This window comes from Daucus carota, chromosome 3 (genome assembly GCF_001625215.2).
Source record: "Daucus carota subsp. sativus chromosome 3, DH1 v3.0, whole genome shotgun sequence".
NCBI classification, from domain to species: domain Eukaryota; kingdom Viridiplantae; phylum Streptophyta; class Magnoliopsida; order Apiales; family Apiaceae; genus Daucus; species Daucus carota.
Window position 1 is genome coordinate 5,312,187 of NC_030383.2, and position 19,364 is coordinate 5,331,550.

At 34.0% G+C, this 19,364-nt stretch overlaps 3 protein-coding genes across 5 annotated transcripts; 1 reads left to right on the forward strand and 2 right to left on the reverse strand.

Annotated features, from left to right (window-relative positions):
• Window positions 1-5,660: 5,660 nt before the first annotated feature.
• Window positions 5,661-7,399, reverse strand: LOC108213335 (probable receptor-like protein kinase At5g20050). Its single transcript, XM_017385117.2, has one exon. The coding sequence runs from the start codon at window positions 7,235-7,237 to the stop codon at window positions 5,861-5,863; it is 1,377 nt and encodes a 458-aa protein (XP_017240606.1). The 5' UTR covers window positions 7,238-7,399; the 3' UTR covers window positions 5,661-5,860.
• A 1,730-nt stretch (window positions 7,400-9,129) lies between these two features.
• On the reverse strand, window positions 9,130-10,868 carry LOC135151640 (probable receptor-like protein kinase At5g20050). Its single transcript, XM_064090554.1, has one exon. It carries the CDS (start codon window positions 10,704-10,706, stop codon window positions 9,330-9,332), a length of 1,377 nt encoding a protein of 458 aa, XP_063946624.1. The 5' UTR covers window positions 10,707-10,868; the 3' UTR covers window positions 9,130-9,329.
• A 478-nt stretch (window positions 10,869-11,346) lies between these two features.
• LOC108211391 (crossover junction endonuclease MUS81) lies at window positions 11,347-19,021 on the forward strand. Of its 3 annotated transcripts, none has more exons than XM_017382984.2 (15): window positions 11,347-11,825; window positions 12,529-12,617; window positions 12,720-12,798; window positions 12,920-13,006; window positions 13,106-13,231; window positions 13,459-13,681; window positions 14,939-15,146; window positions 15,216-15,364; window positions 15,754-15,902; window positions 16,080-16,137; window positions 16,430-16,588; window positions 16,895-16,974; window positions 17,845-18,079; window positions 18,257-18,343; window positions 18,729-19,021. In XM_017382984.2, exons 1-15 carry the CDS (start codon window positions 11,632-11,634, stop codon window positions 18,756-18,758), a joined length of 1,953 nt encoding a protein of 650 aa, XP_017238473.1. In that variant the 5' UTR covers window positions 11,347-11,631; the 3' UTR covers window positions 18,759-19,021. The 3 variants fall into 3 exon arrangements, with proteins under 3 accessions (XP_017238473.1, XP_017238471.1, XP_017238472.1); XM_017382982.2 differs by having other exon boundaries at window positions 11,352-11,825; window positions 18,725-19,021; XM_017382983.2 differs by having other exon boundaries at window positions 11,361-11,825; window positions 15,234-15,364; window positions 18,725-19,021.
• The last annotated feature ends 343 nt before the right edge of the window (window positions 19,022-19,364 follow it).

The window sequence follows — 19,364 nt, forward strand, 5'->3', positions numbered from 1 at the left end:
TTAATATAAATCGCATGAAAAATAATCGATATATAGTACCTGATAGACGGTGGTTTCAAATAATCACACTAACATCGTCGCCTTCGAACATAAGTTTTAGTACGCTATGTGTTTGTGTAGATTGTGAATTAGGATTTTGACCTTTAATGAGACAGTAAAAGTATTAATAAAACCCATGTACCAAATAATTTAATTAATAACTTGATAATATATGTGACACTCATCTTAATTTTAACTTAATCATGGTTATGAACTAGTGAGATTGGGTTTTTAAAATAAAGTTTTTTAAAGTTACTTGCATTATCCTGCAAACTATTATGGTTAAATTGAAAAAAACATGATAGTTATATAGTTTTTTTGGTAATTAAGTCAAAAAATATCTTTATTAATGTTAGAGGGTCTTAAGGTGATGGTCCATGATAAAGGTTAGGAAATTTACCCGTTTAAGTTTTTTATCCGTTATTGACTAGATGTTGGGTTATCAATCAATATCAATCAATCAATCAATATATTCTAAATTTGTGCTAGCATTAGCCTCTTCCAAATGACTAATTCTGCCCTTCGTGAAATTGAGTTACTATTAGCCTCTATGTACACTTTAGACTTTTTACTTATCCTTGGATCATCCATCCCTAAACGGGTCAAACCCATGTCCATTTCAGTTTTTTTGGTGCTTATGATGGATTATCCATGTCCTTGCGGGTTTCAACTGATTTCTCTCCTCACACGATTATTATCTTCTCATCAGTTTGAATTTCAAATTTCTTGATTCATGGAGGCCTGATTTGATACCTTTCACTTTTATCGTCGGTTGCAGCACATTCCGGTGGCTTCTCTGATCAATCACAGGTCCCTGCGGGCTTCTTCACCGACATGTCCGGTTGGTTTTCTGCCTTCCAATATAATCCACAGTTCACATCTATGGTCATCTTCTTCCTAAACGCATTGATACTGATATTATCCGATTGATTCATTACCGTCCTTTACCTATTCAAGTTTTTGTTTTGCAGGATCATGAATCTGGGAAAAAGAGAAGTTACAGAATTGTTGAAAAGCGAAGGTGCAGAAATTATTAATTGTCAACCTACTTCATCTCCTCCTTTATGATATAATAATATTATCATTATTATGAATGTTGATTGCTAAATTTTCTTCCGTTTATAATTTGATATACATTATTCCATCTTACTGTTTGATAAAATGCTGCAATGAAGAAGTTTACTTCCGCATTCAAAATATCTTCGAACATATGTGCTCGATCAGATTCTATTAGCAGGTATACATGTTTGTTTCTCAATATTTTTTCTTCACTAAATTATTCACGGTCTTAAGTGTTTGTATCCCTGAGCTTTCTTGCGATTGATGTTTCAATGAGATATTATATGTTTTGTTTTCCTGAGGTAATCTATGATACAGTATAATGTGGCATTCTGGCTTAGTGTTTGTTCATGTATAGATATTATTCGGTGTTAATGGATGCCACAGGTCAATTAAACTATGGATAATTGCTTATTGTTTGATCACAAGATCCGGACGGAAGAGGATAGTGCTTGGACCTTAATGAGAGAAAGAAAGGGATGGAAGGAGAAGAAACATGATCTCCCTCGCTTTGCTGTTGTAGCATTCTGCAATATTTCAGGTATGGAGTTTTTAATTCACATCTTTCTCTTCTCTTTATGTTCATTTGTTTTTATCTTTATGCTCAACTTATTAGCATTCTTATTGTTCAAATAATTAGCATACTAAATCAACTGCATACTCAATATATGCTAATAATAATGGTATATCTGTGCATGATGTTGTCGGTGGTTAGTTTCGATCGTTTCGAGTTTCAAATGTTAAAGTTCTTAATCCTTTGTTCATTACTAATCCCAAAGTCATTATTGATATGTGACTCAATATATCAATATCACGAATATGCTAATTGAAAATTTTGGTTTTTCTTAACTCTAAAGGGGGTATTAGCAAAAAAAAAAAAAAGAGAGAGTTCTCAGATTAGGATTTTAAAATATGTGAGAATGTTCATGGTCACCCATAATTAATGAGTTGCTCTTTACTCATGTTCTTTTTGCCCCTGGGCTGCTCTTTCTCAAGCTTTATGTGAGTTGCTCTTTGCATACATTATTTCATTAAGCTCAAATATTTATAATGTATTTAGGACAAAAGTTGTTGGTGCTGGAGGAGGAGGTTCAACTGAAGTAAATATATGATTAAAAGTACATGAAGGTGTTCCAATCCCAACTTACTTTGACATTGACATGCAAGCGAGAGACACATTTTCTGAAAATTCCAATCCCAACTTTCAAATTACAGGTTTTGCGATCAATATTTCTTGCTCTTGGCGTGATATAATTTGTCTCATTAGTATATCATGCAGGTTGTGTTGTTTATCAGTTTTGTTATGTAATTCTCTGTATAGATATGTAATGTACTTGCCATCGGTAGGGAGGTGACATTCTCTGTTTTAGCATGTAATGTACTTGATATAAAATAGAATACACTTTAGCATGTAACTTATGAAAAGCAGAGAATTTGAAGTTTTATGTAGAAATGAACTAATAATAAACAGATATGTGTGTGTGTCTTGAATTTAAATGATATTGAGCAGTGTTCGTCTATTCTATAACATTCTTCTTTTATTCCGAAATTAAATACAACCAACCTAAATCCTTTTCATGGATAGTCCATATACATTATTTAAGGATCCTTGTGATGTTTGTGTTTGCAGATGGCAGATCCATTAACTGCATTGATGTATGTTGTATGAGTTATGAACTTCCTCAAGGCGCTCATTTCAAAGACACTCTAAACTAGAGAAGATTCTGTTATAGGACCAGCATGGGATTCACCTTTAGACCCGTCTGATGAGGAAGAGCATCAGGGTCCTTTATTGTGCCCGGAAGATGCTAATGAGGATAATAAAGAGAGGGAGAAGATTTTGATCGCTGAAGATCCTCTTTCAAAGAATTCCTCCGACTTGACTCCGGCAAATATCATCACTGATGAAGTATGTCTCGGTGATCCAACTCCAAGCAAGGAATCTGGTGAAGCTCGCACTAATGTCTCCGCTGATGCTGATACCCAAGCAAATGTGATGAAGGCTACAACAGTGAAGCTCGAGAAAATTACTTCAGGGAGCATTACAGATCAGTCATATGAATCATATGAGAGTAAGACACCTGGGAAGTTTAATGCCCTGCATATAGTATTTCAATCATTGGGACCTATAGACAGAAGTAAAATGCTCAGCAGAGTAAACACATTGACAGGGCAAAATGAGGCCTGACTACTGTGAAGGAAATGGTCAATTATAAGCAGTGCATTTAGTCAGCTAGAATGTAAGGTTGCGAAGATTTGTAAATCATCTATTTCTTTTCTTAAACATTTGGATTCTTGCATTTCAATATCTGTAATGATATTACTTCATGTTTCACTGTTGTCTATTTGTTTTACAAGTCATCTCATGTTAAAGGTTGTAGAATATATCTATTCAACCGTTTTCTAATATATAAAATTTTAAAATAATAATTGACGGGATTATAATTAAAAATTAGAATTAACGAAAAGCGCGGGCATATCAACTGGTGTTATTTAATGTGTGGCGATAAACAAATTCATGTTAATAAATAATGTTCAAAATTAGATTATCACATTTTATATTTTTTTTACGCAGTTTGGATTTTTAATGAAAAAATATTTAAAATCATATATGAACATGAAAATCAATTTTTCTTATATATAATAGTAATTGATTTATTGATTTTCAAATTTTCTAATGCATAATAAGATTAGACTTATTGATATAAAAATTTGATATTTGGACTGTATTTGATATCGACATTAACAATATTATTATAATTATTTATTATTTAATGATTATATATAAATATATGTAAATGATATATTTTAGATTTTATTAACTTTCCTAATAAATATATAAATAAAAATTTTATATTGTTAACTCAGAAACTAATTCTCAATAACATATCTTAATATTTTGAACAAACACTGACCAAGATCTTTCATGATTTGCACACTTTTATTTTAGTAAATAAAAAACTAAAAGAAAAGGCGTGCAAATCATGATTTGCACACTTTCAAAACGGAGTTTGACGGTTGGAGAGACTTGACAAATATGATAGAGTTTATATTTAAAATAGTGATTTTATAATTATATTTTACTAAAAGTAATTTATGAAATTTTATATAACAACATATAAAAGATAAAAAATACTATAAATCAAAAAACAAACATGTCATTAAAATATAGAGTATGAAAAAAATACGGGACATTTATTGTATTTTGTGGGTTTTTTTAGTTCTTCAGTTTTTACCAATACATATCTATGGAACTTATGGTACGTGTTTACAGAACTCTTAATATCCGTTTGTGATATATATTTTCGTCACCATCGAAAGCACTAAACAATTAAATGGAACATCTAGAATTTCCGTGTGCGAAGCACGGGCAAAAAGCTAGTGGGTTCATAACGTCCACACATATGAAGTTGGGATTTCATTCAAATAAAGGGATCAATACATATTCATTCAATTCAACTCATATTATACACAAAAAACACTCCGATTATACACTCACATCACATATGCTATTAACTGATTTTCATCGAAGGTGAATCGAGGTCAATTCCCAGCATTTTTCTTTTTGCAGATCATCGAGACGAACATTTTCCAACCGAAAATTGATTCCAACAACTAAATTAATATAACTGATTATATATTAAATTTCTTGAAAAATAATGTAATTTTTTTTGTAACATATAATTTATTAATTGTGATTGAATAAAGTAAAATTTCGATAAGAAGACAGGAATGGGACAGAATCAGTTGTCCAAGGTTAGACTCGTTCCAAAGTCCAAACTGAAACGAATATACAGAAACAACGTAGATTCTTGAATGCCGCTCACCAAACTTCAAAATTCTAATAAAGCTCGTTAATTGTCATTATTGTATCTGTCAAAAACTAAGAAAAAATAAGAGCAACAAGATATATACAAATACATGCAGACGGAAAGAATCCAACATTTGGCGAAGAAATAAATGCAGGATGTTTAAGTTCTTGTTATCACCAAAAGGAATGGGTCAAAACTCAAAGTTCCAGACTCCTCATGATACATTCATATATACAACTACTACACCAACTTTTACACCCTCCGTCCCACAATACATGTCTCTTTGACTTTTTGCACGTAATTTGATGTGCAAATAAAACATACTTCTATACATTATTTTTCAAATTTTCTTTTTCTGAATTAAAATATAACATCCATATTTTTATTCAGAAAAAGAAAATTTGAAAAATAATATATAGACATATGTTTTATTTGCACCTCAAATTACGTGAAAAAAAGTCAAAGGGACATGTATTGTGGGACGGAGGGAGTATTTAAAACCGCATGACATGGTAGTTTCTTTTCTTAATTTACTCCAACTCTTTCACTGTGTTTTGGATCTTCACTGGAAGCAGCGTGCTTTGTCAATTTCTCTCCCTAGTGGCATTAAAATTTAGTTAGTTATGTGACATATTTTGCCGGCATCTCTGGGTTTGCGTCGCTCCTTTTACAAGATGCTGAGAGTTCAAACCTTGTTAAAAACGGGATTTGTAGTTGATTAGTATTAGTTTCGCCTGAATCATCAACCCATAAACAATTGAAAACTGAAATACATAGATAACTTGTACAACATAATCACTACTGCAGTATTAGTTAATATACATCAAAACGGGAATGTGGCTTTGAAATTAAATATACAATACCAAAAACTTGAGATTTGAGAAAGTTATGTAACCTTTAGTTCCGTAAAGATCATTTACAAGAACAAGATGATGCTAAACATTGCAGCATCACCTGCCTGAAATCATCGACACGCAGCTGGAAAATGAGTATCTGCTGGAAGAAAACCGTTTACTGCTCACTTGAGGTGAAGCTAGTTCAGCAATCCTTGCTCTTTGATGACCGCGAATCGGCTCTTCATCTATTGACAACAAATCCACAACCAGCATTTGGGTCTCCGGTGGATCTTCTATATCTTTACGACCTTCAAGCAATTCAAGAACTTCTGTCATACTTGGCCTTAGCCTGGCCTTCTCTTGTATACACCATAATGCTATGCAAACCAGTCTTCTCACCTGTCTCTCATCAATAATTTCCCCCTTTTCAATCAGTCTCTTATCAACCACTTCTAGAATCTTACCCTCTTTCAGCTTCTGAGTAACAATTTTTGGAAAATACTGAAACGTTCTCTTGGAGTTATCATGATCAGGCTCCTCAATCCTACATATATTTCTCCGCCCTCCAATAATCTCCAGAAGTACCATTCCATAGCTATAAATATCAGACTTCTCGGAAACTCCAAACTCCAATAGCCATTCTGGAGCCAAATACCCTTTAGTCCCTCTGATAGTAGTTATAATCCTGCTCTCATTTTTTCCCATCAGCTTTGACAATCCAAAATCTGACACAAAAGCGCGAAAACAATCATCCAGAAGTATATTCTCCGGCTTCACATCAAGATGCAGAATCCGAGACCTACAATCATGATGCAGATAAGACAGAGCCTTGGCCACATCAAGAGCCACTCCATATCTCAAATCCCAAGAAAGACATCCACCTAATTGATCATAACTCCTGCAGCTTCCGCTACCTTGCTGAGGAAATATCCATTTATCTAACGACCCTTTCGGAATAAATTCATAAACAAGAAACCTTGGACCCGTTTGCACAGTACAATAGCCAAGCAAATGCACAAGATTAACATGTTGCACACTAGCAATCGCCGCAACTTCTGATCTAAAATCCTTTTCACCGCGTTCATTTCCTTCCATTCTCTTAACTGCAACCGCAGTGCCATCGCTTAAAATGCCTTTAAAAACCGAGGCCGAGGCGCCTCGGCCTACCAGTGATTGAAACCCATCCGTGGCCTCCTCGAGCTCATTGTACCTGAATTTTGTTGGCACGCCGGCAACTTTCCTCAAGAAGCTATATTCAATCCGGAGTTCTCTGCCTTCAGAGACTAGTCGATTTTCGACAAGCTCTCTTCGATGATTCAGGCGTTTTCGGATGAAAATGAAAGCTATGATTGCAAGAATGGCTGCAATATCTGCACCAGCTATGAGATAAAATGAGTTGGAAAGCTTGAGAGAAACACGAGCAATGGCAATAACAAGGATGAGTAGGATGACCAAAGAAATGGATATTATGTTTGCTTTCTTGTCTTCCATTAATACTGTTTCATCAACAAAAAAGTGAATTTTAATCTGGTGTGAATGTGGGTTTTTGAGCTCCGATCATTACACGGTGAAGACCAGTAGAATTTCGATGACCCTTTAAAACAAAATTCAGGTTTGCATCGTCCAATAGAAAAGTTTTGCGACTATTATAGAAACAGTAGTAGCATGTAATATTTGTCTATATTGTACATTGCGAAGCGAGTTAAAACAATAAAAGTCAACTCTCCGTTGTTCTTGACTGAAAAACTAAAAGTGTTGGTTTTTATTAGAAATATTGCGAATATACCTCATCTGTCTTTTTTCAGACATCTCATAGCTGCTTTGAGAATAGTAATCTTCGATTTTTTTTATTTCGTAAAAAAATTTAATATTCACAATTTCTAAACAAAATTTAAAATTTTGAAATATAATTTTACAAATATCCCTTCAAAATATAATCATATGAAAAAATATTATTATAATCATAAATATTACTCCCTCCGTCCCAAATTAACTGTCCAGTTTGACTTTTTGATTGTCAATTTGACTCAACTTTTACCGAAAATTAAAAATTGTTCTTTTACAATTTTACAAAACTGAAAAATATATTCTAAAATAGATTTGATAATCTTTTTAATGATATATATTTCATAATTTTATTCAATTATTTAATATACATATTTTTCAATCAAAGTTGAGTTGACCACCAAAAAGTCAAATTGGACGGTTAATTTGGGACGGAGGGATTACTACACAAAAAAGAGGTCTTTTAAGTTTGAGCCTTTCCTCGTTAAACTGCCGCTATTTGTCGGGCAATTCAAAACTTGAAACAAACAAGCCCCAATTCCAGTAAACCCCAATTGAAAATCAATTCATCTGATTCTCCGTTCACAATTTAACACAACCCCATTACATTTTTCAATCCAAAAACACCCATATGGATATTCGAAGACAATGTGCGTGCACGGAAAATGAGCAACTGGGTGATCATTTGTTGAAGAAAAGGCAAGAAATTGTGGATTCTCCAAAAGGGATTTCAGACAATCTTGACAAGACTCTGCACAAAGCTTACTCTAGTATCTGTAACTCCAAGACCCACATCACAAATCTCAAGGAATTGTCGAAAATTAAGTAAGTTTCTTGAATTTTCCTTTTTTTAATTGTTTATATTTTTTTTGCTAAGCATTTAATTGTTTATTTTGTGTTAGTGACAGTGTCTCTAGTATATTTGTGTTGTAAATATACTAGAGACACTAGTATATTTACAACACAAATATACTAGAGACACTGTCATTGAAGATGAGAGATAGAGAAAGAAGTGATCTTTACTTGTTTTAGAATATTTGGTTTGTGAAATGAAGGTGGATGCTGAGTTCTTGTATTGGGATGAACTACTACACCAACTTTTACACCCTCCGTCCCACAATACATGTCTCTTTGACTTTTTGCACGTAATTTGATGTGCAAATAAAACATACTTCTATACATTATTTTTCAAATTTTCTTTTTCTGAATTAAAATATAACATCCATATTTTTATTCAGAAAAAGAAAATTTGAAAAATAATATATAGACATATGTTTTATTTGCACCTCAAATTACGTGAAAAAAAGTCAAAGGGACATGTATTGTGGGACGGAGGGAGTATTTAAAACCGCATGACATGGTAGTTTCTTTTCTTAATTTACTCCAACTCTTTCACTGTGTTTTGGATCTTCACTGGAAGCAGCGTGCTTTGTCAATTTCTCTCCCTAGTGGCATTAAAATTTAGTTAGTTATGTGACATATTTTGCCGGCATCTCTGGGTTTGCGTCGCTCCTTTTACAAGATGCTGAGAGTTCAAACCTTGTTAAAAACGGGATTTGTAGTTGATTAGTATTAGTTTCGCCTGAATCATCAACCCATAAACAATTGAAAACTGAAATACATAGATAACTTGTACAACATAATCACTACTGCAGTATTAGTTAATATACATCAAAACGGGAATGTGGCTTTGAAATTAAATATACAATACCAAAAACTTGAGATTTGAGAAAGTTATGTAACCTTTAGTTCCGTAAAGATCATTTACAAGAACAAGATGATGCTAAACATTGCAGCATCACCTGCCTGAAATCATCGACACGCAGCTGGAAAATGAGTATCTGCTGGAAGAAAACCGTTTACTGCTCACTTGAGGTGAAGCTAGTTCAGCAATCCTTGCTCTTTGATGACCGCGAATCGGCTCTTCATCTATTGACAACAAATCCACAACCAGCATTTGGGTCTCCGGTGGATCTTCTATATCTTTACGACCTTCAAGCAATTCAAGAACTTCTGTCATACTTGGCCTTAGCCTGGCCTTCTCTTGTATACACCATAATGCTATGCAAACCAGTCTTCTCACCTGTCTCTCATCAATAATTTCCCCCTTTTCAATCAGTCTCTTATCAACCACTTCTAGAATCTTACCCTCTTTCAGCTTCTGAGTAACAATTTTTGGAAAATACTGAAACGTTCTCTTGGAGTTATCATGATCAGGCTCCTCAATCCTACATATATTTCTCCGCCCTCCAATAATCTCCAGAAGTACCATTCCATAGCTATAAATATCAGACTTCTCGGAAACTCCAAACTCCAATAGCCATTCTGGAGCCAAATACCCTTTAGTCCCTCTGATAGTAGTTATAATCCTGCTCTCATTTTTTCCCATCAGCTTTGACAATCCAAAATCTGACACAAAAGCGCGAAAACAATCATCCAGAAGTATATTCTCCGGCTTCACATCAAGATGCAGAATCCGAGACCTACAATCATGATGCAGATAAGACAGAGCCTTGGCCACATCAAGAGCCACTCCATATCTCAAATCCCAAGAAAGACATCCACCTAATTGATCATAACTCCTGCAGCTTCCGCTACCTTGCTGAGGAAATATCCATTTATCTAACGACCCTTTCGGAATAAATTCATAAACAAGAAACCTTGGACCCGTTTGCACAGTACAATAGCCAAGCAAATGCACAAGATTAACATGTTGCACACTAGCAATCGCCGCAACTTCTGATCTAAAATCCTTTTCACCGCGTTCATTTCCTTCCATTCTCTTAACTGCAACCGCAGTGCCATCGCTTAAAATGCCTTTAAAAACCGAGGCCGAGGCGCCTCGGCCTACCAGTGATTGAAACCCATCCGTGGCCTCCTCGAGCTCATTGTACCTGAATTTTGTTGGCACGCCGGCAACTTTCCTCAAGAAGCTATATTCAATCCGGAGTTCTCTGCCTTCAGAGACTAGTCGATTTTCGACAAGCTCTCTTCGATGATTCAGGCGTTTTCGGATGAAAATGAAAGCTATGATTGCAAGAATGGCTGCAATATCTGCACCAGCTATGAGATAAAATGAGTTGGAAAGCTTGAGAGAAACACGAGCAATGGCAATAACAAGGATGAGTAGGATGACCAAAGAAATGGATATTATGTTTGCTTTCTTGTCTTCCATTAATACTGTTTCATCAACAAAAAAGTGAATTTTAATCTGGTGTGAATGTGGGTTTTTGAGCTCCGATCATTACACGGTGAAGACCAGTAGAATTTCGATGACCCTTTAAAACAAAATTCAGGTTTGCATCGTCCAATAGAAAAGTTTTGCGACTATTATAGAAACAGTAGTAGCATGTAATATTTGTCTATATTGTACATTGCGAAGCGAGTTAAAACAATAAAAGTCAACTCTCCGTTGTTCTTGACTGAAAAACTAAAAGTGTTGGTTTTTATTAGAAATATTGCGAATATACCTCATCTGTCTTTTTTCAGACATCTCATAGCTGCTTTGAGAATAGTAATCTTCGATTTTTTTTATTTCGTAAAAAAATTTAATATTCACAATTTCTAAACAAAATTTAAAATTTTGAAATATAATTTTACAAATATCCCTTCAAAATATAATCATATGAAAAAATATTATTATAATCATAAATATTACTCCCTCCGTCCCAAATTAACTGTCCAGTTTGACTTTTTGATTGTCAATTTGACTCAACTTTTACCGAAAATTAAAAATTGTTCTTTTACAATTTTACAAAACTGAAAAATATATTCTAAAATAGATTTGATAATCTTTTTAATGATATATATTTCATAATTTTATTCAATTATTTAATATACATATTTTTCAATCAAAGTTGAGTTGACCACCAAAAAGTCAAATTGGACGGTTAATTTGGGACGGAGGGATTACTACACAAAAAAGAGGTCTTTTAAGTTTGAGCCTTTCCTCGTTAAACTGCCGCTATTTGTCGGGCAATTCAAAACTTGAAACAAACAAGCCCCAATTCCAGTAAACCCCAATTGAAAATCAATTCATCTGATTCTCCGTTCACAATTTAACACAACCCCATTACATTTTTCAATCCAAAAACACCCATATGGATATTCGAAGACAATGTGCGTGCACGGAAAATGAGCAACTGGGTGATCATTTGTTGAAGAAAAGGCAAGAAATTGTGGATTCTCCAAAAGGGATTTCAGACAATCTTGACAAGACTCTGCACAAAGCTTACTCTAGTATCTGTAACTCCAAGACCCACATCACAAATCTCAAGGAATTGTCGAAAATTAAGTAAGTTTCTTGAATTTTCCTTTTTTTAATTGTTTATATTTTTTTTGCTAAGCATTTAATTGTTTATTTTGTGTTAGTGACAGTGTCTCTAGTATATTTGTGTTGTAAATATACTAGAGACACTAGTATATTTACAACACAAATATACTAGAGACACTGTCATTGAAGATGAGAGATAGAGAAAGAAGTGATCTTTACTTGTTTTAGAATATTTGGTTTGTGAAATGAAGGTGGATGCTGAGTTCTTGTATTGGGATGAACTACTGGTCCTTTGAAAACCCGAGTCATTAGAGGAATTTACGGTAGAATACTAGAATGTACATTGGAGGATTTTAGAGTTTAGATGTTTACTATTGAAAGACCGAGTTCATGGGACTCTGGTTGTGGAGTAAATTGAGTATTGAATTAATGTTAATTTTGTGGCTGTATGTGATTTCGATTGTTTGTATCAGTTTGGATGTTTCTCTCCAGGTTTTTTTTGTTGAAGAATAGAAAAGAAACACAAAAACATTAAAAAACTCTCTGTCATGTGCTTCTGAGTTTTTTTGTGCAAATGAAGATAAAATTTTAAAAATAAAATTTGGCTTTGGAGCTGTGTTCTGGAGTATTGGTATATATTTCATATTTTATTATCAATAAAAATGAAAATTAGGAATCCTCTTTCTTAAGAGGAATGTAATTGATCCAATTTATTCATGTGTAGGGGTGTTGGAAAATGGATAATAAGGCTCGTGCAAGACTTTTTCGACACTGATTCTTGTGCTTCTGAAAATGAAGATATGACAAAGAAAGGTACCATAGTCTATAATGCCATAATGGTTCTCTTGTTTGTCTTTACCTTGAAATTATGAATCTGTTGTTATCTTTTATGTGATATTACTTCTGCAAAAATAGGAAAGGAGAATAAGAGAATTAGGCGCTACATGCCTCAAAAAAATTCAGTAGCCTACGCTTTGTTAATTACACTTTACAGGTCAGCTAATTATCCCACACAATATTTCTTTTTATCCCTCAATATTTTAAATTTATTTGTGGTCTGCTGTGTTAAGATGATTTAAAATTGATTGTACGAGGCGTAAATGTTTTGATGGCAGGGGAACTGCTTCTGGTGTTGATTATATGCGTAAACCGGAGCTAATTGATGCTGCAGAAGCAAGTGGACTGTCTCGTGCCCCAATCATGCATGTCATAAATACTCTTCGTTTTCATTTATATTTCTAATGTTTCTTTGCCGGATAGAATAATAAGTTATTTTTTAAATGAAAATGTTATACATCTAGGCCAGAAAAGGGAGCAGGGAAACCTAGACAATTTGGAAGCTCCCCTAGGGAGTGGTACAGTGGATGGAGCTGCATGAAGACATTGGTTACAAAAGGTCTGGTCGTCAAATCAAGCTGCCCTGCAAAGTATGTTTGCCATTTCATTTTACAATTTCTGTTTCATTTTCTTTTTGGCTGTTGGGACAAATTACTTTACGTCTCGTTGATTAAAAGGTCACCTTATTTTTGTTCAAATTATTTTTCTTTTCCAAAACTTGGTCACAACAAATTTGTTATTCTCATCTGCAGCCTTAGTAATACCATATGTATCAGTTCGAGTCACGCATGTGCGTGTTTGATAACTATTAGCGCAGGTATATGCTCACTGAAGAAGGCAAAAAGGCAGCACGTGAATGTCTTTCAAGATCAGGGTTGGCCACCAGTTCCTCTACAGTGGAAAGATCTTTGGATTTAGATGAAAGCCATTCGACGGATCAGGAGATTTCTTACATCGAGTCAGTTCAAGATAGTAGGCTACCTCATGTATCAACAGTGCATAAGAACTCAGTTGAAGTTCCACTTGAATCTCTTAATAGGGTATGATATAATGTATTCAAGTTTATGAGCCTGGAAGCTAGATATTATGTGTCACCCTATATTAGGGTGTCGTGATATGAAGTAGTCACATCATTGCCTCGGGAGAAAGAATCTCATAAGTTGTAGCCAATTTCACTGATTTTCATTCGTCACCTCCTTAAGCCAGTTGAAATTCTCCCTTAGAAGAATGTTTATTTACCAAATTCATCTTCTCCAATATTTTTCATTTCAAGTAATTAAGAAGGAACATAGGCAGGCATCACATAAACTGAAAAAAATGTAATGTTATATGCATCTCATGAACTGATGATCCGTTTGATCATTGCATTACAATTTTTATAGGGAAGGCACTTATGTGGATTTTATTTTTATGATTATCCTGTCACTATAAGTACATTCTTTTAGCTTTAGCTGTATCCATATAGCATATATCATGTGTAGCAAACAAGCGGTATTAGTAGTTTTCAGCCTAATTCTGAAGTTTTATGCTAATTATGTTAGGGATATTATACTCATTTATGCGATGATAACTTAAGGGTATCTTAGCACATCTTAAAATATCTAATCAAGAACTATATTCTTCCACACAATCCTTCCTCAACATCCATAAGTTATATGTTTTATTAGATCTTGAAAACTTGCAATTTTGATGGAGGCAGGTGAATTAATGCCGTGTGGCTACAAGTTGTTCCCTCTTCTACTGTTATTTTATTCCCCCTTTTTACTTCTCAGAGATCATGTTTTGTTAGTAATTAGTCTATTCTATCCATTGTTCAAAGCAAATATGCATCATTTTGCTTGCTATTATATTCCGTTTCCTGTTTGATTTATCATATATGTTTAAGAAGATCTCTCTCCCGCTCTCTCTCTCTCTCTCTCACACACACACACACACGCACGGGCACACATGCGTGCGCACACACACACACAAACACAAACACAAACACACACCTCTCCCTCACATGCCCATACAGACACATCGAACTTCTTTTCTTTTCTTTAACCAAATTTACAAGTACGTGTTTGATCGCTTTATTTTCTCTTTGTATATCGTGAAACTGTTTTGCTTTTTGTGTTCCTGAATATTACAGGAATATGTGATAATGCTATGATATTTATATTGAACATACATGCATGCATGTAACTTTTATGTGTCTTGTCCTTGAATTTTGTTGGTAATCATCTGATTCAAGTAAAATCTTTTCCTCCTGTCAAAAAAAGAGAGTATATAAATTATAACATTTCCAATTCTTGTAGTTTTTGAGTATGGGGTATAGCAAAGAAAAGATTCTTCTTGCATATTCGGATGTCCAGAAATCATCACCGAACAAGAACATCGCTTCCCTCTGGCCAGCTGTTTTATGCCGTCTTAGAGAAACTGAGGTGTATGGTTCAAGTTTGAAGTTTCAAAATAATCTGGAGTGTAACCGTCGTCCATTGCCAAGTGATTCTTATATTAAAGACGGTAATATTCGCTTTACATTTATTTCTTAATGGTTGAAAGTAAATTGGGTATCTAATATTTTGGTATCAGTACTTGTTGAATATTCAGGTCAAGTAGGCGCTATAAAGAATAATACATCATCCGGTTCTGTTGCTGCGGGTGAATTCTGTTTCCCAAAGTCAAAATCTCCCACGGGCTCTTCGCAAATAGACTCGTCGATGAGGGGTTTCTCAACAACTGTATGTCTGCAATTTATAAAGTGAAAACCTAGATTTAACAAAATAAAAATAAAAATCTAACAAACTTTGAACGTAGTAGTAGGAGACTTTTATAAGATTGTGTATTTGACATTACTGCCAAGAGAGGGAAGTCTTTGACTCAATTCTGGCCTTTAGTGTTTGTTTTTTCAGACTAAAGCTTTAAGATAGACTGTGTATCTAACATTAATTATCGGTTGGAGCATAATTTAACCTTTAGCATTCCTATCGCTTCAAGCATGTGCATCTGAAAAGTTACAAGTTTCTGACCTCATTCTTTCAGTCTTAGATTTTGGAAATTATCTTCCTCTTGTTTGAGGAATTATTGCTGGATATTGATTAGTTGAACTATTTATTTATGGATATCATAGGATAGCCAAGTGCTTAAGCAGCATAGAGATGGGCGGCAATTTGAATCAAATGTTCTAACAGTACCACCTTTGTCCTTCGGAGAAGCATTTAAGGATGCATACAATGTAATTTTGATCTTGGATGACCGTGAAAAATTCACCATGCAAGGGTAATTAACTTTTAGTTTTGATATACTCTGCTCATTATTACTGAAAAATTTATATTGATTAAAGTTCGTTTGCACACAGTGCTCAAGTTTCATGATATTGTACTTCCGAAAAAAATGTGTGTATATATATATGATATATCAACTATCGCAAAATGCTAATTATTTTTTGTTTTCCAGGTCAAAATGTAGACAAATCATTGAGAACATCTCACAAGAATTTAATATTGAAATAGAGGTAAGCATTGAATGGTTTATAGAGCCATATAAAGTTCTAAATTCTGCGTGAACCCCACTGAGACATATTGGCCCTAACATCAACTTAGGTTTATTAGACTTTGTCAAGGTGTGGTGGTGGTACTACAATGCAACATAATAGTTTTTGTTAATTTTTAATCTTGCAAATCACTTATATATCAATTAGCAACTAAACTATATCCACCTTCCATGTAAACATGCACAATTCGATACAATGTTTTCCTATTTCTTTTAGTATTATTCTTCTGTTATTCATTTTAATCCTTCTCTAGGTTAGAAGGCTTCCTGTTGGAGATGCCATCTGGGTCGCGCGCCATAAACGTTTTCGTTCTGAGTATGTTCTTGATTTTATAGTTGAGCGGAAAAAGGTTGATGACTTGCGAAGCTCAATCAGGGATAATCGTTATAGAGATCAAAAAGTGCGGCTTTTGGTATGATTCTTTTTAGGTTCTGTACATGGTTCACTATCTAAATGTTACTAATTGTTGTGTCTAACATGTTATTGCTTTCATCAAGTGTTCTACAATAATTTTCTCGAGTCAAGGCTCATGTTGTGTCTAACATTTTATTGCTTTCATGAAGTGTTTTACAATAATTCTGAGGAGGTTGCACTTGTTGTCTTGACCTTCTATTATAATAATAAAACTGTAGCTTTTCATGTTCTTGCTAATGTTATACTGATATTTGTATGATACAATTTACTGTATTTCGTTTCTGATGTTTATTATTCAATCAAGAGATGTGGACTCAAGAAGATGATCTATGTAGTCGAAGGTGATCTAAATTTTTCTGAAGCTGCTGAAAGCCTAAAAACAGCGTAAGACAATTCCTAAGCTCCTCACCGTGTTTGTCATCATATTGCTTCGTTTATATCTCCTATATTAATATCACTATTATATATATATTTGGCCGCAAGTCAGATATGTGTTAAGAAGTAACTGAAAAATTGATATATTGACTTAAATTGGTATCTTGTAAAAGCTTGGAAATTGTTGAAAGTTTGCAAATAATTTGCTCACATTGATATATATATAGAGAGCTTGTTGCCCCTGAGGGTGACCTATAGAAGTACCTGAGGTTAAGAAAAAGATAGTGCATTGCCATTCGATATTTGTACTGAGTATCTTATAACCTCAGGGTATTTACCCGAGGTTACCCTCAGACCCATTTTTCTCGTATATATATATATAAATATATAGGGTTGCGCTCAAGAGAGAACCAATCCTTAAAATAGTTACTTAGAACCATAGTGTTCTGCTGTAGAACCCTAAATTTTAAATAGACTTTCAGGATCTAAATCTAAATACATGTTTTTTGCATCGTTGTGTGTGTTCAAAAATCATTTTAAAATATAATACATAAACACGACATTTTTTGCATGTGCAATTCTGCTGCAGAATCCTAATTAATACTAGAAAAGGGCTAAGGGTTCTTAGGCTAAGGGTTTTCATTTTTCAAGAGGAACATGACCCAATATATATATATATATATATATATATATATGTGTATATATATATATATATATGTATATGTATCATGTATGCCCTCTTTGGTATTAATTATACTGTTCTCTTAGGTGTTTTTCTTACTAGTGCTATCATGAAGTGTCTTCAGATCAAATTTATTCCGTTCGAAGTTCAGACTAATCAATAACATAATCGTGCAAGAATTATTCAAATTTGTGCAGTTGTTTCACAACAGAGATTTTAGAGGGATTCGATGTACAACGAACGAAGGGCTTGGGAGATACTCTCAGGAAATATGGTTATTTAACTCGAGAAATATCTAATTACTACAGTCTTCTGAATGTTAATGACAGACAAGATAGCCTCAATGTCTGTACTTTTGGTGACTTTATTAAGAGGTGCGAAGATTTGGATAAGATGACAATTAGTGATGTATTCGCCATACAACTCATGCAGGTATTAACTTGTTTCCCAGAAATTCGAACATTTTCTTAACTTTTATGTTTAATGTTTAGAAACAAGCATGTATCTCTGTGGAATCTATGATATATCCTTAGTATAATCAGTCCATGTTATTATCATTTACATTTTTTACAAAATTACTTGCCGTTTTGGATCTTCAAATATTTGCAGGTCCCTCAGGTGACAGAGGAGGTTGCCATGGCAGTTCTAAATTTATATCCAACCGTTCTATCCCTTGTTTGTGCATACTCTGTTCTTGTAAGATCTTCATCTCCTGTATGACCTTTATTTATGGCTTACTTTTAGTACTCTATGGGTTGCAATTAACTTCCAAAATATTCCCAAACTAGCAAAAAAGAAGTATGTTTCTGACTCTTTCTTGTCAATTGACAATGGGTCCAATATTGTCAATATTCTAAATTATTATTACATATTTTCTCTAATGATTAGAGAAAAGTATTTACATTTTTCCTTTAATATGCCAATTTTTTTAAGAGGTTAAATTGAAATTATTGTGTAGCCTACATGGAACAATCCTTTTGCTCTGAAGTATAGATGTCATGCTTCAATTACCTGTACTATTGATTTATATACTGTGACCAGTCTATGACTTCTATCCCTACATTGTTTTGCATGAAGGAAGGAGACATTTCTGCTCAAGAAGAGATGCTGAGGACGCAGACTAATGGCAAAGTCAACGGATCTGCGAGCAGAAATATATTCCAGCTATTTTGGGGAAATTGATATGTTCCTCCAGCTGCATTATGGAGGATCTGGCTTGGATTGTAGACTTGTAGAACTCAAGGGCCATGTAGCAATAAATTTCTTGTAGTGTAATCCTATGATCATAGGATTTTCTCTTACAGAGTTTGTAAACAAAGTAGGATAGTAGTTGTGAATATTGCCCACTAATAAACTTTTTTGCTTAAAGTTTCATCATTATTGATAATTTAACTTACTGCAAAGTTGCATGATTATTGATAATTTAACTTGGGTTTTGGTCTCTAACAACTGATTAGGGAGGCTTTATCTAACACACAACTCCATTACCATCAGATCTGTATTTCAAGGGTCTGGATTGAAACACATTTTTTTAAGTATCCGCAATAATTTTCCGCGGATAGGAACTTTCTCCATCCGTGGAAAATTATAGCGGGTACTTAAAAAAACGAAGTTTTAATCTGGACTCTTGAAATAAAAATCCGACGGCTCTAGATGTGTGTTAAATAACCTGTCGCTGACAATTGTCAGGGACCAGGACCCATTAACTTACTAGAAA